Source organism: Triticum dicoccoides, chromosome 2B (assembly GCF_002162155.2).
Source record: "Triticum dicoccoides isolate Atlit2015 ecotype Zavitan chromosome 2B, WEW_v2.0, whole genome shotgun sequence".
NCBI lineage: Eukaryota > Viridiplantae > Streptophyta > Magnoliopsida > Poales > Poaceae > Triticum > Triticum dicoccoides.
The window spans coordinates 267,127,254-267,153,061 of NC_041383.1; the positions used below are offsets into that span (position 1 = coordinate 267,127,254).

The window sequence follows — 25,808 nt, forward strand, 5'->3', positions numbered from 1 at the left end:
ACACCAGCCCTTGTGCGTGACTGAAATTGGTGTGTGGGCGAACTGCTAAACGCCCATACACCGTCCCTTCCGTGTGATAAAATGGATGTGTGGACGACCTCTTTGACACACCACACACGCGAGTTGTCCTACGTGGCATACAAAATCAGCTAATTCGTGTCAAGATTCGTGTAAAAATTACTGGACGGTAATGGAGGCGTGTGGGTGAGTTAGTTAACGCCCACACGTGGGCGTTAACATTTCCGTCAAATTATAAAGAGTCGATTGGTGACAAGATGGGCCCAAGTTATTGACAGCTCCAAATCATTTCCTTCCGGCTTAATATTCCCATGCCGAGTAGGAGTACTAACAAGGTGGCCCCACCCACCATCTTCCACCCTTCTCACCCATCGTCTCGGAAGAATCTTGAACTCGTTCGCTCACTCCTCGTCTTCCCCCACCCCACCACCCATCTCCGCTCCAAAGGCGAGAGATCCCACCGTCTCATTCCAAAAATCGTCCACAAAACCCAGCCCCAAACCCATCGACCGATTCAAAAGCTCCACGAATCCCACCAAATCCACCCCGAATTCGCCACCGGATGCCTCCAATTTTAACCCAAATCCCACATCCCACCAGTTCAAATCTGAACTAGCAGCCATCCCCATCCCCACTCTTGCATTCCCCAGATTCCCCACGCGAATCCGCCGCAATGGCCACCGCGGTCTCCAAATCAAAATCGCATCCCAGGTCGCCCACAACCGCGCAGCCGCTGAACCCTGCCTCCGCCGCCGCGGCCGCTGGCGCGGCGCCGTCCAAGAGCGCTGCCATGGCGGAGCTCAAGTCGCGCGTGCTCTCCGCGCTCGCCAAGCTCTCTGACCGCGACACGCACCACATCGCCGTCGAGGAACTCGACCGCTTCATCCGGTCGCCGCCGTCCCCGGACGCCGTGCCCATGCTCCTCCACGCGCTGGCGTCCGACACCCAGGGGCTCGCCTCGCCGGCGCGGCGCGAGTCGATACGTCTCCTTGCCACGCTCTGCGCGGTGCACCCCGACGCAGCGGCGCCGCATCTGCAGAAGGTGATGGCGCATCTCTCGCGACGGCTCAAGGACACGGCCTCCGACTCGTCCGTGCGGGACGCGTGCCGCGACGCCGCGGGGCAGCTAGCGGCGGTGTACCTCCGGCCGCTTGCTGCTTCAGCAGCTGGTGAGGCGGGAAATGGGACCGTCGCACTGTTCGTGAAGCCGCTCTTCGAGGTCATGGGCGAGCAGAGCAAGACTGTGCAGAGCGGGGCCGCGGCCTGCTTGGCAAAAACAGTGGAGGGGGCAGGCCCTGGACCTGGTGTCTTGGGGATGTTTGGCAAGCTTGGTTCCAGGGTTTTCAAGTTGGTCGGCGGACAGGGTGTGCAGGCCAAGGGGTCACTGCTCAATGTCATCGGAAGCTTGGCTCAGGTATAGGCTGGCTCCCTAATTTCTGTCTTGCTTGCTATATGCTTGATGAATTGAGTCATTGACATAAAAAAATTCTAGGCGATGAAAATTCATGTTAGACTGCTAGTAGTTGTTATTTTTGTTGGAGATGGCTGCCTCTCTGTATTGGCTAATCCCGTAATCGTGGATTTCGAGTCACTCGACTAGTCGCGACTAGTCGACGACTAGTCTATGAGTCACAAAAATATGGTCGACTCAGCTTAGTGTCGACTCGCGACACTGAGTCGCGACTAGTCACAACGCAGGCTCGACTTCTTCCGAGTTGCTGCCCCAGAGCGACTCGCATGAGTCGCGACTCGAAAACCATAATCCTAAAGTCATCCAGACCACCCACATTGGTTTTATGTCTGAAGATGGGAATGTCTTCCTTAGTTACGATCATATTAGTCAGTTTCGGATGTGGCCTGTATATCTCATTGTCAGCTGTTAGGATGGAAATACTAGTGTTTTCTTTTCTCTGCTGTAAAGTATTTGTGGATTACTGTCAAGAGAATGGACTACTATTTTGGAAAGGTGAAGAATCGATATCATAGTGTGACTTTGGTGGATCTTTGGCATTTATTTCCTGCCACTGGGCATACAAGGCTGTGTTTCTTTTTAAATACTGTTTGGCTCCATGAAGGCATGAACAATCTAAAGTATTATGCAGTTAGGATTAAAGCTTCAAAAGCTGAACTTCTAGTTGCTTCTGGCAACTCTTCATTCTTGCCATTTTAGCTAGGATTACAATACATACTTCTTTTACCTGCTCATAGGCATATGGCGTGTATTTTTTTCCTGATATGTTGGATAAGTCAGTGTGTTCATTCATGTACCAGCTGAGACTATAGCGTAGAAGACTGTTTTTTTGGACCTATTCTATTGCTCATTGGCTATTTGAGCTAAGGAATTTATTATCGTTGTGCGCACTTGGGAGTGTAAGACGAATAGTTAAGAGCTTTAGGCTGAGGGCTTGACTTCTAGTCTAGAGATTAATATGTTGGATTATGTTTTTGATCGTTACTTTGTTACTTTTACTGATATTACCAGGCTCCAATGTGTCATATATGATCTTATGCACCCATGCAAGTGTTCTGCACTCATTTTCTGGCTTCATCCATAAGACTGGAATGCCGAATTGCTTTTGTTGTTATAATTAGGAGCTTCATATGGTCTTATCATGGAAACTTGCTGCTTACGCAATTGCTAGTCTTTCTGCATATTTCATAAATCACCATGGTGATAGAATCATAGAAACTATCAGCATGATTACTGACATCCTTGTTTGAGTATCTGTTGATGATTGATTTCCTGCCTTTCAGGTTGGAGCGATCAGTCCCCAGAATATGCAACAGACACTGCAAAGTATCCGTGACTGTCTTGAGAACAGTGATTGGGCTACCAGGAAAGCAGCTGCTGACACATTGTGTGTCCTGGCTACCTATTCAGGTCACTTGATAGGTGATGGGGCTGCTCCAACCATAGCTGCTCTTGAGGCTTGCCGTTTTGATAAGGTAATAAATAATCCACCTCACAATATCGGAAATGTAGGATGTGCTGCTGTTCCATTTGTTTTTAGATGTCCACAAGTCATATCCATAATGAATTGATATGTTGTTCCTGTAAACATAATTCCAGGTAAGGCCTGTCAGAGATAGCGTGATTGATGCTGTGCAGTTGTGGAAGCAATTAACAGGTGAAGATACAAATGGTATCAACCTTTTCTTTTGTCGAACAAGTGCATGGTATTACTAGGGTATTTACTATATATCTGTATCTGAATGTTAAACAATTTGCGCGCAGAAGATGGTAAAACTAAGGAAGCAACTGGCAGTGAAACGAAGCTGGATTCACCTAGCAATAATGAGAAAGCAAAGGGTAGTAGCATAGCTGAAAAAGCAGCAGTTCTCTTGAAGAAAAGACCTACACTAACTGACAGGGAACTGAACCCTGATTTTTTTCAAAAGCTTGAGACGAGAACCACAGATGACTTGGCTGTTGAGGTGGTAGTTCCCCGCAAGACTCTACAATCTCATCTACAAAGCGAAGATGATCCAGAGGAAGTAGATGGCGATCCTGTTGGTGCAGCTAATAGCAATGGATCTGCAGATGATGAAGGAAGTCTGACTCAAGTGCGGGCTAGCTCTAGTTTTCAAAATGTTCGAAATAAATGGGCTGGCCAAAGAGGAAATAGAAACAAAGACGCAAAGGCTAGACCATCTGATGTTGAAGATAGGTGTGAAACCAGTGCAAAAGATTCTGCACCAATGACTATACCAGGAGATGGCCCATTCATAAATAATAAAACAAACTGGTTAGTCATACAGAAGCAGTTATCACAGTTGGAGAGACAGCAAACAAGTCTCATGAACATGTTGCAGGTTTATTCCATCCTGATATTTTTAGCATAGGAAGTTCTGAATTTTGATTCGTTCTTTTACTTCTAACTGCACACTCATAAAATATCACACCTTTTTAATTTCCAGATTGATGGCAGGAAAAATACATTCTGTGTATGTAACATTTGAATCTCTCTGCAATTGTGTATGTGAAAGGGAAATTATAAATCTATTGGCATATGGCATGTTTGTCTTTGTGTGGGGCTGCTGCCAATCTTTGTGTGCTATGATCTTACATAGTAATACAAATGAACCGGGCTTACATTGTTTAGTTATTTAGAAATAACCTTCTATACTGTTGGATGTAAAATCGACTCCATTTACAGTCATTTCGGATCAAAATTTAAAAAAGGGCTAGGCGTTACTTGTGTGTTTTGCCACCGCCATGCGCTTTTCTGACCAAAGCGCACGCTTAAGTGCAATTTTGCGCACATTAAGTGCTAGGTATTTCGCTATCGCCTAGAGCCTAGGCGAGCCTTTTTTAACTATGTTTTGCTTGGTGATTGACTAATCGTTTGTTACTTATCCAAATGATACCACATATCATTAGATATCCTACTTATGAGGAGAGATTTTAAGTTTATTAGACATCTTTTGGAAAGCTACCTAATATCACTTGTGTTTTGCGCATTTCAGGATTTCATGGGAGGATCTCATGACAGCATGGTTACTCTCGAAAACAGAGTACGTGGTCTTGAGAGGGTTGTCGAGGAAATGGCTAGGGATATATCATTGTCATCAGGCAGGAGAGGTGGTGGTTCAACCTTGGGCTTCGATTCATCTCCTGGCAGATCATCTGCGAAATACAATGGGTTTCATGAGTACTCTAATTCAAAATTTGGTAGGGGTGGCGATGGAAGGATAGGATTCGCAGATAGGTATTTTTCTGCAGATGGTATGGCTTCTGGTGTAAGAAGCCCATCCTGGAGACCAGATTCTGAGCAATGGGATTCATACACTTATTCTGGATCACGAAGCGGAATGAATTCCAGGAGAGGATTAGATTCTTTTTCATCTGACACCAGGGTACCCAGAAATGGTAACGATCAAGCGGGTCCGAGGCGAGGATGGGACAAAGGACAGGGGCCATTTAGGTTTGGGGAGGGTCCTTCTGCTCGAAGTGCATGGAGGGCCTCTAAAGATGAGGCGACACTGGAAGCTATTAGAGTAGCTGGTGAAGATAATGGAAGTTCAAGGGCTGCTGCAAGAGTTGCGATTCCTGAGCTTGATGGAGAGGCTTTGAATGATGACAATCAAGGGGATGGAAGAGGTCCACTTTGGGAATCCTGGACTCGCGCGATGGATGCTATTCATGTTGGTGACATGGATTCGGCTTATGCTGAGGTTCTTTCAACTGGAGATGCTGAGCTACTTGTAAAGTTAATGGAGCAAACTGGACCAGTCGTCGATCAACTGTCGAACGAGGTTTCAAATGAGGTTCTACATGCTGTTGGACAATTCCTTGTAGAAGAAAGCTTCTATGATATAGCTTTGAGTTGGCTTCAGCAGGTAAACTACCATCTTCCATTTTAAGAGCAAAATTATTCTATCTGAAATGCTGGGGATGTTTGTAGACTTAGTGACAAATATACCAGGGAAATGTCAAAGTTGTTTTTCTTTTCATGCCAAAACTGGTGCTGAACTATAAAAAGAAAAATCAAGTGCTATTTCATGTTATGACTCGGCACACCACTCTAAAGAGTGCATTTCAGTGTGCATGTGTTAGCATTTTTAAACAGTTGCATATTGTTCTTTACTGAAAATTGCATACTGTTCTAGTATCGTGTGCACAACTATCCGTTCCTTTTGGTGAGATAACATACCATGAACATTTCAAATTAGTTTAGGAAATTTGGATGTGGCAATATGATGCTGTCCTGATGTTAGTGGGGATGGAGCTGAAGATACTGACGTTTCCTGAATTCACAGTTCTGCCTAGTATATTTTCCAATATTCCGCCATTGTGCTTTTATAATAGTTGTGGATATTGCTTTCGTTGTGGGCAATATATGTCGCGCACAAGGCCCCGCCTATATGGTGAAGAAATGCATAAATCCAATTCCAGCCATTCGGTCTCATCATTGTGGCCGAGATGCAAGTGGGACCAGTCTGCACCCCACATCTGCCTTTGGGCAAATGAGGCACGGATAATATTCCAAAAACCTCATCGCTTGGAATTTGTGCATTTGTTCACCAAGTAGGCCTTGTGCACCTGGCATGTTGCTTTTGTTAAGTGTGCATGGTATTCATGGAGCAGTGAATACGATTTGGTATTGGTGAATGTTTAAATGTTTCCAAGTTGTCCAGGAATGAGGAATATATTTGAGTAGGGAAGTTAGACGATCAATCAATAGCCTCTACCTGTCAACCAGTGTTCTAAAAAGCGTTTGGCGCTGGGCAGCCATAATGATGACACCTAAATCAATCTAGGTGGGCTAAGCGGGCAAGGGCTTTGCCTTGTAGAACTTGCACCTACAACCCGTAAAAAACGCATCTACAATGAGTTTATCCGTCAATAAGTATGTACTCCCACTGTCCCAGTTTATGTGGCACTCAGAGGACTCGAGGTTAAAGTTTGACCAATGGAACATGGGTTATGCGCTAGAAAAATCATACCCAATGAAATTCATATCCAGAAAAAGTTTCAACGGTATACTTTTTAACACATGACTCATGTATTACGGATTACATTTTTTTGACTGGTTATTATTGATCACATTGACAGTCAAAGTTAAACCACGAAATATGAGGGCGCTGTAAATAGGGAAGAGGTAGTAATTAGCTACGCAACAAAGTTAGAGGAATCATTCTTAACATATTCTTGGTAGAAAATCATTAGATAGAGAACAGAAGTGCAACTGATTAAGTGGTCCTTTTGCCTTCTCAAACAGACTCCTGGCTTTTCATTTGGTCTAGAATGAAGGCTATTCATTTTGACTGGATTGCTACAAGGAAGATCATGAAGTACGTGAATGATAGCTATGCTTTCTTCAGTGATCAAATGAGTTTCATTTGTTAAATAGTACTCCCTCCGTTCAGAATTATAAGATGTTCTAACTTTTTCTGAATCGGATGTATATAGACACGTTTTAGTGTGTTTGTTCACTCATTTCAGTCATATGTAGTCCATATTGAAATATCCAAGGCGTCTTATAATTCGGAAGGGAGGTGATAGTTTTGTTTTGTTTGCTGGACAGTACAGATAACATTTAATATGTCGCAGAACTAATAGAGATGCAGTTATTTCTATTTACTTGTGAAGCCAATGCAGTACCATAACTTATATTCTGTTCAGGCATAGCTACTGCTGCCAGATGATGGTATAGAAACTATAATTGTGATTATATATTATTTTCTTTTTTACTAAACGGTAGGCAGCATATTGGTCAAACAAAAGTTTTCTGGGAAGAGATGTTATTAGACTGGTATGATTGGTTGTGTACTCAGAAGTCGGGAATCTTACAGTTTATATTTGAGTTGAATACTTGAATGCATTGCCTGAGCAACTTGTGTAAATCATGATTGTCCCGGTTGTTGATGCAGTTGACTGATCTGGTAATGGAAAATGGATCTGACTATCTTGGAATCCCTCGAGATGCGAAGAATGACCTCTTATTCGGACTTCACGAAGCTACTGCCATCGAGCTGCCTGATGATTGGGAGGGGGCGACACCGGTTCAGATAATGAAGCAGCTAGCCTCATCGTGGCGCATCGATCTGCAGCAGCTTATCAATTAGGGCCATTGGTTGACGTGAGTAAATTTCATTTGTTCATTATTGCTGGTCTTTTTGTTTGCTCTGTTGCTATTTACGAGTATAATGATTAGATATGACAGAACGGGAGCGGAGGAGTGGAATTGTGTGTTGGTGTTGGGTGATATATGATGTTGATATTGGTTTCCCTGCGTCCTCCCCTATACTGATAATTTGAGAAATCATTTTTTTTTGGGTCTTCTGCCTGTGAGGCATCTCAGCGGTTGCAAGCTCCTCAACGATGCAGTTTATGTTTTCCTGAAGAATTTTGTTATCAGTTTGTTCCCTATTTTTCCTGAAGAATTTGCCCAAGTACACAGAAATCTGAAGCAAGACGATGCACTCAACTAGGTCCTTCCTGATGCTCCATTCCGAAGCCTCATTCGCAATACCAGCTTCAGTTAAGCAGGAGTATCATCCTAACACTCTCCAATGTACTCCTGGAGAGTGTTAGGATGATACATCCTCCGTAGTCGCAGCACTCGTTCAGTCGTTCTCACGGCCTCTCTGAGAAACCATGGTCCCTTGCTCGCTCGAATGCAAACGCTTGTTCTGGACCGCGAATGTAATGCACATGGATGCGAGCATCTTTCCACCAGCCAGCCAAGTATCCGTCCCGGTTTGAGAATGCTTAGACCAACTCGAACGCGCCGACCCAAATAAGGATAGCAATGAGTAGGTGCCGACCCAAATAAGGATGGCAATGAGTAGGATATGGTCAGCATAGAGCAATACCATACCCATATAGTCAAGCAATACCATACCCACATAGTCAGAACATATCTAGTAGGAATAATGCCGACCCGTAAGACGCATATACAGTTCGTGAAAAAACGGTTTTGCGGGCCGGGGCGGGCGGCGGCAGAGTTAGACCCCCACAAAATGGACCCGTAAAAAAGATATTGGTCCGCTTTGCGGGGTCTACTCGGCCGCCGCCCACATCGACCCGCAAGTCAGTAATTTGCATTTCAATTTCAGACATGAAAAATCATTTCTTTGCTTTTTTATTTTCTTCAACGACATTGGATACATAGTAATTCACCAATAAAAACAAGAACCACAATTATGCATTTTAGAAGATATCCAACTTTCATAACTGCTTCCACTACTTGGATCAATATCTTCTCCATGCCTTCACTGTTGATCTGCGGATTGTTGATCTTGCATTCTACCTTCTTCTTCTTTGATTCTAAAAAAGTAGACGTTGCTTCCCCTCTAGTTTCTTCTCGAATTGCACGTGCAGCCGCATCTGTAGCTTCTATTCTACTAAAGAGTGCACGAACATCTATTAAGTTTCTTTCTATCAACAAATCAATGTATTCTCCTTCTCAAAATCAAAATGAGTATCCATCTTCCTACACACATGACGATGTCCATAAGCTATCGAAATTGAACCGAGTAGGGAGACAAAGCCGAATGGAAACAACAACATACCCCGCCGTTTTCGCATTTGAAGAATACCCATCCGGGGTGCTTGGGCGTGTTAGAAGTCAGCCGCGGCACTGTCCGCGTGCAGTCGTCGCACTGTATGAGCGGCATCGGCGAGCCGGCGAGCCGTTGCTCGAGCGCCGAGCCCGGCGGGCGGCCGGCCGAATCCTTGCCGGCAAACCGATGACAACGGCTAGAGGACGAACCAGTACCGGCATGCGGCGCTGGGGCTTTGCGGGGGCTGCGCGGGGTGCTCCCCGACCAATCCATGGCTTAGCGCAGCCACCGGTGGCCGGAAACGCCAAATTCGGCTGCTGCGATGAACAATCCCCGATCTGCTAGTTTCCGGCCCGCCGACGCAGCAGGAAGTGGCAGAGGGCAAGCTCGGGCGTGTGGCGGTCCTCCGGCGTGATCCCGCCGGCTAATTTGGCCGGAATCGTAGGCGGCGGCCCGACGGCGGGTGGGGAGAAGCGCAGGGCGTGGGGGAGAGGGGCGGCGGTGGGTGGGGAAAAGCTGGGCTAAAATGTCCGCCCTGCCAACCGCTACCGCTATATACAGGGGGCCGATGGGGCGAGGGGGGAACCCTCGTTTTCACGTTTGCGAGGTCTGGTTGGGCAGCATTTTTCGCGCCTACCCGTATGTGGGCAGTTATTATGCGGGTTCGCGCGTTATAGCGGTCTGCTAGAGATGTTCTCAGTGGGTAGAAAATTCTACCTAGACCCGTATCCATGGTATGAAACTTTATCCATACCAACGGGTACCAAGTGGGTAGACCCAATAATACACAAGTGTTCACAATTTTACACTCATTGATAGCACATTTGGCAAAAAAACAACTATCTCAACCCAATAATAGGTAGATGAGTACATGAGCACTATCAAAATTTAAAAATCACAACATACTCATAACTCAATAGGAGTAGACGAGTCACATGACAAATTAATGATTAATTGATGACAACTTAACATTAGTTCACAAGTGGGCATGGTATGGGTATACCTGTGGGTATAAGGCTATACCTGTACCTTACCCATGACTTAATGGGTAGGGTATGGATACTATCCATGGGTATAAAAGTGTGCCCATACCTTGCCCATGCGGTACGATACCCGTGGGTAAAATTGTCATCCTTAGACCCAAACTGTCTGCGTGTGTCCGTTTGGGTTTGGATCGAAAGGGGTACAAAAGTCGTACCAACGCGGCGACCCAAACAAACGAACATCCGCCTTTTTTCCGCGCGCGACCCATTTTAGGCCCAAATTTAGGCAGTGTTTGCATCGGCGCGGACGCCCGCCCTTGTCCTCCCTCTGGCCCGCCAGCCGGTGGAAAATTGACCATTCCCTCTTCCTCCAATCGACAACTAGCACACCCGACAGCCCCCCCGCCCAGTTCACATGCTCAGGCCAGCCGTCCGCGCCCACATACCTCCCTAGCAGCACACCACCTCCCGACGGTCACATACTCCGGCGTATGGTAGACCGTTTTCACCGCCGCCGCACCCCGACATCAAAGCCACCCCCTCGCTTGTAGTACTCAAGCGAGGCAACCTCGCTCCAGACACCGCTACGCTTGTCGGACGCCGACATGCCTGCTACCCGGTCTCAGAGAGGCGTGAGGCTCTTCACCGGCCGACTTCTTCCACGATGCCCGCAAACTGTGTTTGACGGTTTGCCCGCAAGATACAAATGGACTCCAGTTACGAGTACTTTTTCCACAATTTCATTTGCGATTCAGATGACTTTTCTGAGATGCTCGTGCCAAAAGGGAAATCAGCTTCGATCAGTGATTTTTTTCAAAGTTTCTCATACACCTCAAATTTGTCTTTATTGGCATAAGTTTCTCGGATGTCCAAACACCACAAAATTCTAACCTTGCACACACGAGCAATGTAGATGCCTTAATATTTCATTTTTACTTTGAATTTACTGTTCACGTCAATGTGTATATGAGCCTGGGTGCAGAATAATCGCACTCCTATTGCTGCCGCTTCTGTCATTGGAACTCAGAGACCTGAATCCTATTTGGTGCTTACGACGCCAATTACAACCTTATCAGTAACTAGCACCCACACACAAGATCTCGTCAAATAACTGGGCCGACCTAATTGGGCGTCTTTCATCACCGGTTTTGGGAATAGGTTTCCCTTCTGTTTTTTCAGGGCTGGTTTTCTCTGCTTTTATTTCTCTTCAGTTTTTTCTCCTTTTCCTTTTATCTATTTCTATTTCCCCTTTTTCTTTTCAGGTTTTTTCGTTTTTATTTTTCATGAACTTCTTTTTCCATGTTCATGAACTTTTTTGAAAATCACAAACAATTTTCAAGTCCATGATTTTTTTCTTCAAATTTTTGATTATTTTACAAATGTGAAAAGTTTTTCCAAATCCGTGAACTTATTTCAAGTCCATGAACTTTTTTCATATTTTCATTTTTTAAAGTTTGTGAACTAATTTTGAATTTATGTTTTTTTTTAAATTTTGTATATTTTTCAAATTCGTGAACTTTTTCCAAATCCACAAATGTTTTCCCAAATTTGTACACTTTTTTCAAAGGCATGTTTTTTTTCAACCCGTAAACTCTTTTCAAATCCATGATTTTTTTTGAATCCGCAAACTTTTTCAGCCTTGGATTTTTTTTGGAAACCATGACTTGTTTTTTCAGCTCCAAGATTTTTTTCAAAAGTCCACTGGGCAACAGTAGCCCTACAGCCTCAACAAACTCACGAGATTTTAACGGGTGGAAAACAAACTCCGTTCATTATTTAGCATCAGCGCTTGGTGCGTACGTTGGAGGAACTGGACGCTTGACATTTTTGTACAAAAACAAAAAGTCATCTAAACACTCAATCTGGCGCTCATTGGAAAGGCGGGTTCCTGCACCATGTGGAACCTGGGTGCCTCTATCCCATCTGACCCAGGCTGGTGCCATATTTTACACCATCTATTGGATCACTTGATGGAAAAATAACACTTCATGATGCAAACTTTGCTCTGGTAGTGCGGTCCCCTAGTGATGTAAAATTTTCTCAAGAGCATCAAGTTATGTAAATTTACATCACTTGGTGGCCTATTTTACATCACACCCTATTCTCGAGCAAAAATATTTGCATCTATGTCATCTATTGGAGCAATGATTTTGCTCTCTCTTGTAGAGATGCCTTGGAAGCATAATTATGTGCGTGTTATCATCTGCCTTAATGAGACCGAGCTTCCTGTCAAAGTGGAGGTGGATTCTCTGGAATTGATCAAGCATGTGCAGTCCATCGATAACAATAGATCAGTTTATGCTTATCTAGTCAAAGAGATTAAGCATATAATGAGCATCTATGAGACTAGTATTACTCATATTCTTAGACCGGAGAATAGAGTTAGTAATTGTTTAGCTATTTTCGCTAGAGAGGAAGGGAGAACTATGACTTGGTTAGGCTTTGGTCCTCCTAGAGCTTTGGAACTTGCATCTTCTGATTGTAATCCTCTCGGGGGGTTGAGTAATACAAGTTTCAATTCGCCAAAAAAACATTTTGTCCTCTCGTGATGTAAAAAGTGGTTCCAGCCTATTTTACACCATCTCCTTCCTTTGGCTCGTCTCCTTCTTTTCCTTACTTTATTCTGTACCTAGTGTTCGCTAGGTGCGTTCTTCTCTTTGGTCCTTTGGTTCTTTTTGTACTCTCCTTTTCCTAATCATCGATGAAATTTGACTGCTCCTACCAACATTCAAAAAGAAGTTCCACAATCTTACCCGCGAGAGGTGGTATGTGGGCTATGTAGTTGATCACAATTCAAGATATGCAGTAATAGCCAGCCCACATTACATCGACATGCATGGTTAGCAGTTGTTCTCACTGGCCAATGTTGTTTAGGACATCCCTAGTACTTCCCTGAGCTTAACTTTCTAAACGAGCGCTCAAACCATAACTTCTCAAATTCGAGGAGTTAAAAACTGTGCACCTAATGTTTCCCTAACACTCAAATTCCTTTTTTTGTGTCTAATTGTTGCATCCTTTTGCATATTACTCCATTTGTACTACATTTACACATATTCATTTGGAACTTAATATTTTCAAAGGACCAATTTCAACAACATCTGCATGCAATGTTTTCAAATGTAAATATTCAAATTTCAACACACCATATGGTCCAAATGAAGTAGTGATCAAAATAAAAAATGATAAAAGCACATGAATCAAGTGCTATGAAGTGCCCACAAGTGCACCAAGATCATCCTGGACTTGGTACTGAGGTTCTCAATCTTACTACACGCTGCAAGGAATCTTTGTATCATATTTGCTTGATGTTGTGGTTGGTCAAGTTCCCCACTATAGAGGTGCTGAAAGTTCTCCGACAGTCCTCTCTCATCCACTATAAGATAATACATGTTGTCATGATCTACCATAGTATTTGTGGGTTCTGGTACACAACGAGGGCATTCGGTAATCGCAAATCATTTTTGGAGCACACTGAAATCTCTCTCAACACCTTTCCTCATAGATTATTGGAGGTTTGTAAAGTGGGATTTCTTGGTGCCTACTGGATGTTGAATTTTCTTCAGAAATGTGACCCATGGAGGATAGATGCCACCGGCAAGGTACTCGCCTATGTTGTACTGGTGGCCATTGACAACATAATTGCAAGACGGAGCTTGACCGACAACTGGCCTTATGAAGAGAGGTGATCTCTACAGGATATTGAGGTTATTATGAGAGCCAAATAATCAAAGCACAACTGCCAACTCCATAGATCATGTGATGCCTCAAGAATGATGGTTGGATCATAAGATTATTCTATGTATTTCCCATGCCATGCGGAAGGGAAGTTTTTCTATGTCCAATACATGCAATCAATGGATCCAAGCATCTCTTGTTCGCTTCACTTAGATCTCGGTCACAACTTGTGTGGATCTTTTCACACATTCGAGGATTGCATCTTCCCCAATGTAGATGCATTCATTGATGTAATCAGCCACAACTCCATATGCATGCACTCAAACTGTCACAGTAGACCCCATCCATGGACTTGCACTGATTTCTCACACTGCATTCATTCTCAATGTGAACTAAGGTTGACCCTTCTCTCACAACTTGTGCAGTGATATTGAAGATTTTTTTTGTCCATCAAGAACCGCCGCCTACAAATCTTCTACAAATACATCAAATTTCGCACAATGTAATCCTTGAAAATATTGAATGATCCTCGGCCCTACCTGGTGAATGCGGATATGTTTGGATTTATTAGAACAACGAAAGAAGAAATCTTTATGGATTTTCTTGAAACACAAAAGGCAAAGAAGAATTCAGAGAAACACAACATAAATATTTTTTGGAGTTTTTGTTTTTCGTAAATAAAACAATAATGCATAAGGAATCCAAGAGAAATCCTCTACAAGGCGAGGGGACCCTCACCCTACTCACCATTAGCGAGGTACAGATGGAAGGGGCCAATGAGGATCTGGGAGGAGGTTTGCTGAGGGAGAAGGGGCGGAGAGAATAAGACTTAGAAACTCTCTTGGTTTGTTTACTATGATAATTATGTGAAACTTCAAGTTGAGTACAAGTTCACATTAGAGACACATTTATTATGGGGAACTTCTTACTTGACTATTTTCTCTTTTAAGAGAATACTTTGCATTGGCAATTTAAGTGAAGGAAGCACGCCCATGGGGAGGGGGCGGGGGCTACAGGGAAGAAGAAAAAGCTCGTAGCTCGCGAGCTTAATGAACTGTCAATAGCTCGGCTCGTTATGCTTGTAGCTCTCTTCATAGTGAAAAGATCCAACCATTGGTTTCAACTCGTTAAACTTAACAATCTTGATGAGCGAGCTAATGAGTTTCATGAGTAGCTTGTCAAGCTCGTTAATACAAAACATCACACATTTTAATGTTAGTGGCAACATTTCTTGGCACCTCAACTCATCTATTTGATCTAATTAACCCAACCCAACCCATAGGAGACAATAACTAGCGTACCTCCTCATTTGGTCACTTTATGCTTTTATAAAACACACATCATAGACGAAACAAAAGGGGTTAGTGCCCTTTCATGATTACTCATGAGCGCTCACGAGCTTCAAATGAACATAGTTGATAAGAGTTTTTGTTCGTTAAGCTCAACAAGCTTGATGAACAAGAGTTTAACAAACAAAGAAGCTCGTTAATACCCATAGAACCTTACCCTTTAGGGCCGACATCCCCTCCATCTACCTTCCTCTCTCTATCCTCCATCGAAAGATGCGACCGGGCTAAGCCCATGCCACAAACGATGGTAGTGGGGCCTTGCTGCTCAGCATGGCGCATCTTCTACGATGATTCAAAGCCGGCCGAAAGTCGTCCTTGACTTAGCCCCATTTCCTAGTTACCTGATGCTCCTAGAAATGCGCCCACTCCACATGAGGTTATTGTCCTAGCGTTCTTGGTGGCTGGCTGCATGCCTCTAGCTCCTGGCGATGGCTCGGTCTAGCAGCATGACGACAACTCGATAGTCTGCATATCCTGGAAGCTGCCTCGATCGCACTGGACATCCTCAGGCCTCACTACATGACACTGGATGCTACGTCACCTCTCGATCTGGGTTCAAATCTGGCGATCTATGAGCCCTGGTCGATTGACTCGTGTGTATATCTATACATGGCAATGAGGTCGGAGTCGTGGTGGTTTACACGGTCCAACTGGACGAGGCATGGGATGTGAGATGGGTGGAGAAAGATGGGCTGGTATGTGCCAGATAGATGGGACAATACCTTTGAGAGTTGTTACCTTGACGAAGGAGTCGTTGATGTAGTTCCCCCTCCCTACACTCATTCCTCTAGGGAAACCCTAGGACTGAGTGCCCTCGGACCGGACAATTATGTCAGTTGTGTCATCGTACCCTCTTGCGGCATTGTTTTGTAGATGGATCTTGTTGGAGGGACCCGTGGTTGATGATGAAGTTCTTGCAGCACTGTATTGGAGATGGTTCTTGCTGGAGGGACCCGTGGTTGGTGGTGAGCTTTGCGTTGCAGTTGTCGCTTCCCTATTGAAAGTGCAACTAATCCCCAGGTGGTTTTGGTAATTCATAACAACACATATCTCATTGAAATAATGTCCACTTAAGATAAATATTTCAGGATATTCAATGATTGGCATGGCAAGGACTAGTGATTGTGGACCCCTCAAAATGCTAAGGAAATGGATTGGCAAAAGCTGAAGACTCTACATTTTTGGTTAAGTGATCTAAAATCACATTGAGTCGATAGGAAAGCCAGTACTATTAAAAGGGGATGAGGTGTTGCTTAATGATCTATTTGCTCAAAGTGCTTAGTGATATTGCTCCAAAATCCTCAACCGCTATCTCTATCCAAATATGTCCAAACCCTACATTCCAACTCGGCCCCACCAAAACTTCTTATTCGGAGCCACCGAGTTCATCTGGACTTAGCCACTGCCAAAACCCTAACAATCCAGATCCATCAATATGGATCTTGGTCCCACCGAGATGGCCTTTCCAACTCTTTGTTGCTTGTTGCAATTGTTCCAGTCCCACCGAGAATTGCAATCGGTCCCACCCGAGATGGCTTGACCAACTCTCTGTTGCCTTATTGCTTCACTTTGGTCCCACCGAGATGATGCAATCGGTGCCACCGAGACGAGGTTTGCCTAAGCCTTGTTGGGAAACGTTGCATGGAAAACAAAAAAAAATTCTACGCACACGCAAGATCTATCCATGGAGATGCATTGCTACGGGAGGGGGAGAGCATCTACATACCCTTGTAGGTCGCTAAGCGGATGCGTTTATCAACGCGGTTGGTGTAGTCATACACCTTCACGATCCATTCCAATCAAGCACCGAACGTACAACACCTCCGCGTTCAGCACACGTTCAGCCCGATGACGTCCTCGCCTTCTTGATCTAGCAAGAGGGGCGAAGTAGTAGACGAGTTCCAGCAGCACGACGACATGGTGACCATGGTGGTGAAACTATTTCCGCAGGGCTTCGCCAAGCACAACGGATTTAGAGCAGAGGATGAACTAGAGGGAGAGGGGCGCCGGCACACGACTTGGTGAATTGTGGTCAGTTCTAGGGGCTAGCCCTGCCCCTCTATTTATATGTTGAGCCCTGGGGTCGTTACTTGGAGAGAGGGCCTCCCCAAAGTCGGTTTGAAACACAAGGAAGAGTCATTCTCTGATTCCAGCACCAGACACCACGGTCCTGGGTGTCTGGCCTAGACGCCAGGGTCCCTTGCGTCTGGTCCTCGGCCTCCGCAAAACTTACTCTTCCGGAAATCATCCTATATATCAATCTTTGTCTCCGGACCATTTCGGAGCTCCTCGTCATATCCGTGATCTCAACCGGGACTCCGAATAACATTCAGTCACCAACATACATAACTCATACAGTACTATATCGTCAATGGACGTTAAGCGTGCGGACCCTACGGGTTCGAGAATGAGGTAGACATGACCGAGACGCTTCTCTTGTCAATAACCAATAGCGGGACCTGGATGCCCATATTGGTTCCTACATATTCTATGAAGATCTTTATCAGTTGAACCTTTATGACAACATATGTAGTTCCCTTTGTCTGTCGGTATGTTACTTGCCCAAGATTTGACCATCGGTATCTCCATACCTAATTCAATCTCGTTATCGACAAGTCTCTTTACTCATTTTGTAATACATCATCTTGTAACTAACTCCTTAGTCACTTTGCTTGCAAGCTTCTTGTGATGATGTATTACCGAGAGGGCCCAGAGATACCTCTCCATCATACGGAGTGACAAATCCCAATCTCGATTCACGCCAACTCAACAGACACCTTCGGAGATACCTGTAGAGCACCTTTATGATCACCCAGTTATGAAGTGATGTTTGACAACACACAAGGTATTCCTACGGTATCCGGGAGTTGCATGATCTCATGGTCGAAGGAACATGTATTTGATATTAAGAAAGCAGTAGCAAAAACTGAACGATCATATGCTTTGCTAACGGATCGGTCTTGTCCATCACATCATTCTCCTAATGATGTGATCCCGTTATCAAGTGACAACTCATGTCTATGGTCAGGAAACCTTAACCATATTTTGATCAACGAGCTAGTCTAGTAGAGGCTTACTAGGGACTTCATATTTGTTTATGTATTCATACATGTATTTAAGTTTTTGATCAATATAATTATAGCATGAATAATAAACCTTTATCATGATTAAGAAATATAATAATAACCACTTTATTATTGCCTCTAGGGCATATTTCCAACAAGCCCTTGCACATCGGTCCCTCCAAGTTGTTCCCATCGGTCCCACTGAGATTCCTAACGTTCATATTTTTACACAGGTCGGTGCCACCGAGATTTCTGATCGGTGCCACCGAGTTGGGTCAAAAGTGTGCAACTGTTGGATTTTGTGTGGAGGCTATATATACCGCTCCACCCCTTCTTCCTCATAGAGGAGAGCCATTAGAATGTGCCTACACTTCCACCATTCATTTTCTGAGAGAGAACCACCTACTCATGTGTTGAGATCAAGATATTCCATTCCTACCATTTGAACCTTGATTTTTAGCCTTCCCCAAGTTGCTTTCCACTCAAATCCTTCTTCCACCATAGACAAATCCGAGAGAGAGAGAGAGAGCGAGAGAGAGAGAGAGATTGAGAGAGTTGACTGTCGGTGAGACTATCATTTGAAACACAAGAGCAAGGAGTTCATCATCAACACACCGTCTGTTACCTTTTGGAGAGTGGTGTCTCCTAGATTGGTTAGGTGTCGCTTGGGAGCCTCCGACATGATGTGGATTTGAACCAAGAAGTTTGTAAGGGCAAGGAGATCGCCTACTTCGTGAAGATCTACCCGAGTGAGGCAAGTCCTTCGTGAGCGATGGCCATGGTGGGATAGACAAGGTTGCTTCTTCGTGGACCCTTCGTGGGTGGAGCCCTCCATGGACTCATGCAACTATTACCCTTTGTTGGTTGAAGTCTCCATCAACGTGGATGTACGATAGCACCACCTATCGGAACCATGCCAAAAATTTCAGTCCCCATTGCGTTTTCCTTCTCCAAACCCCTCCCTTTACTTACATGTGATATGTCTTACATTCCGCTGCTATACTCTTAGATTCGCATGTGTAGGTGTTACTTGACTCATCATAATTGATAAAATCTACCTACAACTAAAACTGGGAAAAGGTTAGGTTTTATTTGGTCAAGTAGTCTAATCACCCCCTTCTAGACATACTTTCGATCCTACAAGCGGTATCAGAGCTTTGGTCTCCGTAAGCCTTGATTTCCATTGCTTTGGTGATCATAGCCTTGGTTTCACAACCTAGGATAGTATGGCGTCTAGTGAGGGTAACTATCATCGTAGAGGTCCTTACTTTGATGGTACAAATTTTGCTAGTTGGAAGCATAAGATGAAAATGCATATTCTTGGTCATAACCCTGCCGTTTGGGTTGTTGTTCGTATTGGCTTGCAAGGTGAATTCTTTGAGGATGGTAGAGAACTGGACCGTGAAGCGGCCGTGGAAGAATTGAAGATGTTGCAATATAATGCTCAAGCTTGTGATATTCTCTTTGATGGTTTGTGCCCCGAGGAATTCAACAAAATCAGCCGCCTTGAGAATGCAAAGGAGATTTGGGATACTTTGGTTGATATGCACGAATGTACTGAGTCCGTCAAGGAATCCAAGTTGGATGTGCTTCAAAGTTAACTTGACAAGTTGAAGATGAAGGATGGTGAAGGAGTCGTTGAAATGTACTCCAGGCTTGCTCTCATCACAAATGAGATTGCCAACTTAGGAAGTGAAGAGATGACCGACAAGTTCATCATCAAGAAGATCCTTAGAGCTTTGGATGGCAAATATGATACCGTGTGCACATTGATCCAAATGTTGCCCAATTACAAAGATCTCAAGCCCATGGAAGTAATTGGTAGAATTGTTCCCCATGAGATGTCACTCAAGGATAAGGAAGAGCTCCACAACAAGTCAAGTGGTGCATACAAAGCTCCAAGTGATGCTCCTACAACATCAAGTGACAAGCTAGTCTCCAACGAAGAATTGATCTTAATGGTGAAAAACTTCAACAAGTTCTACAGGAGTAGAAGCAAAGATAGAAGCTCCAAGTCAAGGTCCTACAATGAGAAAAGATGTTTTCACCATTTCTACAAGAGTAGAAGCAAAGATAGAAGCTCCAAGTCAAGGTCCTACAATGAGAAAATATCTTCTAGTCGTGATCGTAATTGCTATAATTGTGGAGGGCCCGAACACTATTCCAATGAGTGTACGTCTCCCTACAAGAAAAGAGAAGACTCACCAAAAAGGAGGAGCAGAAGAGAAGAATCACCTAATATAAGGTGTAGAGATGATCGTTATGAACGAAGACCCTCTCGAAGAAGCAAGGATTCAGAAAGGAAAGACAAGTCATCAAAGAGCTACACAAGATGAAGACATCAAAGCTTCGGGCCGTGCTTGCTGTCTGCTCAAGTTAGACTTTGCCAAAGCTTTTGACACAATTCAGCATGAACCTATGATTGAGATCATGAGGCACATGGGCTTTGATGAGAGATGGATTGGATGGATCAGAAGTATTTTCTCCACGGGTACTTCCTGTGTGTTGCTCAATGGTACCCCGGGGAAGCAATTCGCCTGTCTGTGTGGAGTGAGACAAGGAGATCCACTCTCGCCTCTAATTTTCGTTCTCGCTGCAGACCTCTTGCAAGCGGCGATCAATGAGGCCTGTAGAGCTGGGCAACTACATCTGCCGATTCCATCACACGATAACAACTACCCAGTTATATAGTATGCCGACGACATGATCCTGGTGTTCCCAGCTTGCCTAAATCAAGCCCGTGTCCTCAAAAAATACTGTTGGACTACGCAACGTCGGTTGGTCTGAAAATTAATTTCCACAAATCAACAATTGTCCCAATCAACCTAGAGTCAGCGGCGACGACTGAATTGGCAGAGATTTTTGGGTGCATCATTGGACAAATGCCATTCACGTATCTTGGGTTGCCTATGGGGACAACCCGTCCCACAGTTACGGATTTGTTGCCCATGGTCACCGCAGTGCAGAGAAAAATTCCAGCAGCAGTTTCCTTGCTTGATTATGGCTCCAAGCTGACTCTTCTGAACTCAGTTGTGACCTCGCTCGCGATATACGCAATGTGTTCCATCAAGTTAAACCCCAGGATCGTTGAACACCTAGACAAACTCCGAAGATCCTGTCTGTGGCTGAGGAAAACAGAGGATGGCACCAAAGGCAACTCCCTCGCAGCTTGGGACATGGTTTGCAGGCCAAAAAACAAGGGAGGCTTGGGAATCATAAACCTCAAAATTCAGAATCAGGGCTTGTTGTTGAAACAACTTCATAAATTCTACAACAAGCAAGATGTTCCATGGGTTCAGCTTGTCTGGAATTCGTATTACAACCATCAAACCCCACATGCAATGGACACTTGTGGCTCGTTCTGGTGGAAAGATCTCATGCAGTTGTCTGATATCTACAGAGGGGTTACCAGGGTGTTTGTTGGGTCGGGTGGCTCGATCCTCTTCTGGAAGGATGAATGGAAAGATGGCCTACTCCAGGACACATTCCCGAGAGCTTTTTCATTTGCCAGGGATCCAGATATGTCAGTCCAGTCCCTACTTTCCTCGGTGAGGTTAGGAGATGTGTTTCACCTCCCCCTCTCGATGGAAGCTCGGCTTGAGGTGACCAATTTGCAACTGGCCACGTCGGATGTGTCTCTGACTGTCAGGGATGATGCATGGAAATGTGTGTGGGGAGGAAGTGATTTTAAAGCCACAAAATTTTATGAACATTGCTTCAGGGATATGCAGGTGGACGAGGACTTTTGCTGGATTTGGAAGACCAAATGTACCATGCAATGGAAAATGTTCGCGTGGCTGCTGCTGGCTGATCGTTTGAACACCAGAAATATGCTGAGAAGGAGACACTATAAAATCCAGAATGACGATTATACCTGCTTGCTCTGTCAAAACCCACCTGAAGAGGATGTTGCTCACCTCTTCTTTAACTGTCCTTTCAGTAAAAGATGTTGGGACAGTATTGGGATTCACTGGCCAGTTGGGGACTGTAGGCTCACATTATTGCATGCTAGTAAAAACTCTTGGAATGGACACATGTTCATGGAGGTGTTCACGGTGGCGACCTGGGGGATTTGGAAAGAAAGGAATGATAAACACTTCAGAGGGATCCAACCGTCCTTTACATCCTGGAAGAACAGATTCAAGCATGATTTTGCTCTATTGGTCCATAGGGCCAAGCAGGAGTATGCTCCTTATATCCTGTCACTAGTAGCTACCTTGTAATTAGGGGGATTTCACCTTCTGTAACTCTTCTTCTCACCACCCCCTTTTTCATGTAGTAGTGACTTGTGTAGTAGGGTTGTAAGCTGACTGGACAGGACTGTTGGGACTGTACTAACCCTTTAACACCTTAATATAAAGTCAGTGGGGACCTCCCCCACTGTCATCGGTTCTCAAAAAAAGATGAAGACATCAAGCCCATGTTGGTGAATGGGTTTCTGGCTCCGACTCCGACAACTTCTCCGAGAGAACTATCACTCCGACTCCGAATATACGCAAGATGAAGGTGTTGCCGGTATTGCACTAGTGTCATCCAACTCCCATGACATATTTGATTCACCAAATGAAGGAATTGGAAGATTCTTCATGGCTAAAGGCCCCAAGGTATCACACCCGAGTATATTTCAATAGTGATGAAGATGATTTGCTAGGTGATGACGATTTTCTTGATGATAAAACTAGTGATGTGAACTATAATGAACTTGCTAGTACTCATGATAGTCAATATGAAATGAATGACAATGCTAAGAAGGAGATTGAGAGCCTAACTAAAGAACTAAATACTCTTAAGTTAGCTCATGAAACAACTCAAGAGTATTATAGAGAGCTCCTAAGAACTCATGAGAAGTTACACTTTGAGAAGCTAAATTTAGAGCAAGAGCATGAGTTCCTAAAAGCAATCAATGACGATCTTCAAAAGAGGAGTTCTTCTTACATTGCCAAAAGTCCCCTCTTGTCCACTTACATTCCACAAGTTAACAAGATCAAGAAATATTCTTCTTCTAGTAGTAACAATAACCATGCTAAATCCAATATTGTTGCTTCTAGTAATTCTCTTGATTCCACTAATGATTATCTTAGCCAAGTTACACTTGAGAAAGAAAATAGCTTATTGAAGGGAATTATAGAGAAAGGTGTTTACAAGAGTCTTGCTGGGAGCAAGCAATTTGAGGAAATTGTACGCAAGCAAGGAAGACATCGGAAGAATCAAGCTGTTGGTTTTGAACGAAAGTTCAATGCCAATGGAGTTGAATGCGACGAAGATCAATACCCCAAGACGAAGTTTGTTCCTCAACAAGGGAAGTATGACCCTACTTCTTTCAAGGGAACACAAGCTCAAGATGATCTTCCACTAGAAGACCACAAGCTAAAAGGCAAGGACCTAAAGCCATGATCAAGTGGGTTCCCAAGACTTCATCAAGCTCTACTTCATCAAGTTCAACTACAACTCCAAGATTCCCATCAAGTTGATGTGGCCCCAAAGAAGAAGAACTAGAGTGTTCTTGAGGGTGACTCTGCCAACATACTTCACTCATATTAATTTTGGCAAGGACTTTTGCAACTAACTTTCACATCTTGCACTTTCATGGAGTAACAAACCCTCTTGTTGGTAAGACAAGGGACAAGGTAACTCAATGCATTCATGGACATCATCATATGTGCAATTCACTCTATGACTATGGATATCCTTGTATGTTCCTTGTGGGACTAACCCATGTAGGTATTGAAAGTGCCAAACTCCAAAGGATTGCTTCGAACTCTTGACGATCTACCTCAACATTGAGCATCCACATCTTCACTATCTACATGAAGTCATCATCGACAAAACCCAAGGTTTTTTCATCCCTCCTTGGGGCGATATCACATCTAGGGGGAGCTTTGCTCTAAAAAAACTAAGCTAAAGCAACTGTAATGGTGTGAACACATTAATGCTTTATGTAAAAGTAGAAAACCCACTTGTGCTTAAACGATGAGTATGACCTATGATCAAATGTTCTCATTTGACTCCTAAGTCAATATACTCATATATAGATGACCTAGTCATTGCCCATTGCTTGACAGATGCTAGAACTGGTTGTGCATGTTTCACACATATTTCATTTACTATTTTATTGTGTGAGCATGTTGGTTTGCATGTTTTCTCCATTCGAGGATGAAAGGAACTAGAAGAGGGGTCTAAAGGGGGGTGATTAGATCCTCAACAAGTAAAAGTGGAAGTTTTTAAGTTCTTCAAGTTGAGGTGGAGTTTTATCACAAGTTTAAGCATTCACAATACATATCAAGCAAGCATAACAAGAGTGTATGCAGCGGAAAGAGTAAAGCATGCTATTTGCCAGTATGTAAAGGGATGGGATTGGAGTGTGAAAACGCAATGTAGACTCGGAGATTTTGGCGTGGTTTTGATAGGTGGTGCTATCGTACATCCACGTTGATGGAGACTTCAACCCACGAAGGGTAATGGCTGCGCGAGTCCACGGAGGGCTCCACCCATGAAGGGTCCACAAAGAATCAACCTTGTCTATCCCACCATGGCCATCACCCACAAAGGACTTGCCTCACTCGGGTAGATCCTTGCCCTTACAAACTTCTTGGTTGAACTCCACAATCTTGTCAGAGGCTCCCAAGCGACACCTAACCAATCTAGGAGACACCACTCTCCAAAAGGTAATAGATGGTGTGTTGATGATGAACTCCTTGCTCTTGTGCTTCAAATGACAGTATCCTCAACACTCAACTCTCTCTCATAGATTTGGATATGGTGGAAAGATGATTTGAGTGGAAAGCAACTTGGGGAAGGCTAGAGATCAAGATTCTTGTGGTAGGATTGGTATATCTTGGTCTCAACACATGAGCAGGTGGTTCTCTCTAAGAAAATATATGCTGGAAGGTGTAGGCACGTTCTGACGGCTCTCTCTCAAATGGAGATGGGGGCGGGGTGGGGTGGGGGGGTGGAGGGGTATATATAGTCTCCACACAAAATCTAACCATTTCAGACATTTGCCCCACCTCGGTCAGACCTAATAGAAGAACTCGGTGAGACCGATTCAATTCAAAATGTGAATGTTAGGAATCTCGGTGGGACCAACTGGAACAGCTCGGTGTGACCGATGTGCTAGGGCTTAGGGAAAACATCAAGTCGGTGGCGCCGATTGCATCAACTCGATGTGACCGAAGTGAAGCAATAAGCAAACAGAGAAGATGTCATGCAAACTCGGTGGGACTGATTGCTCATTTTGGTGAGACCAGAATGTTACAAAGGGAAACAGAGAGTTTGCAAGGCCATCTCGGTGAAACCGAGATCCGTACCGCTGTGACCGAACTGCTTAGGGTTTTTGGTAGTGGCTATGTGATACGTCTCCGTCGTATCTATAATTTTTGATTGTTTCATGCCAATATTGTACAACTTTCAAATACTTTTGGCAACTTTTTATATGATTTATTGGACTAACCTATTGATCCAGTGCCCAGTGCCAGTTCCTGTTTGTTGCATGTTTTTTGTTTCACAGAAAATCCATATCAAACGAAGTCCAAATGCGATAAAAATTTACGGAGAATTATTTTGGAATATTTATGATTTTTGGGAGGTGGAATCAACACAAACGGGGCCCACGGTGACCACAACCCACCAGGGCGCGCCGGGCACCCCCTAGAGCGCCCAGGTATCTTGTGCCCTCCTCGAATGTCGGTTGGGGCCCTTCTTCTAGCGCA

General features: G+C 44.3%; 1 protein-coding gene across 5 annotated transcripts; it reads left to right on the plus strand.

The window, feature by feature from the left end:
* The first annotated feature begins 344 nt into the window (after window positions 1-344).
* Window positions 345-7,802, plus strand: LOC119363467 (TORTIFOLIA1-like protein 1). Of its 5 annotated transcripts, XM_037628830.1 has the most exons (7): window positions 345-1,432; window positions 2,773-2,964; window positions 3,089-3,161; window positions 3,254-3,831; window positions 4,486-5,358; window positions 6,741-6,813; window positions 7,393-7,529. In XM_037628830.1, the coding sequence occupies exons 1-6, from the start codon at window positions 692-694 to the stop codon at window positions 6,768-6,770; spliced, it is 2,487 nt and encodes an 828-aa protein (XP_037484727.1). In that variant the 5' UTR covers window positions 345-691; the 3' UTR covers window positions 6,771-6,813; window positions 7,393-7,529. The 5 variants fall into 5 exon arrangements, with proteins under 5 accessions (XP_037484727.1, XP_037484725.1, XP_037484726.1 ...); XM_037628828.1 differs by lacking the exon at window positions 6,741-6,813 and having other exon boundaries at window positions 3,089-3,146; window positions 7,393-7,802; XM_037628829.1 differs by lacking the exon at window positions 6,741-6,813 and having other exon boundaries at window positions 3,089-3,146; window positions 3,257-3,831; window positions 7,393-7,802.
* The last annotated feature ends 18,006 nt before the right edge of the window (window positions 7,803-25,808 follow it).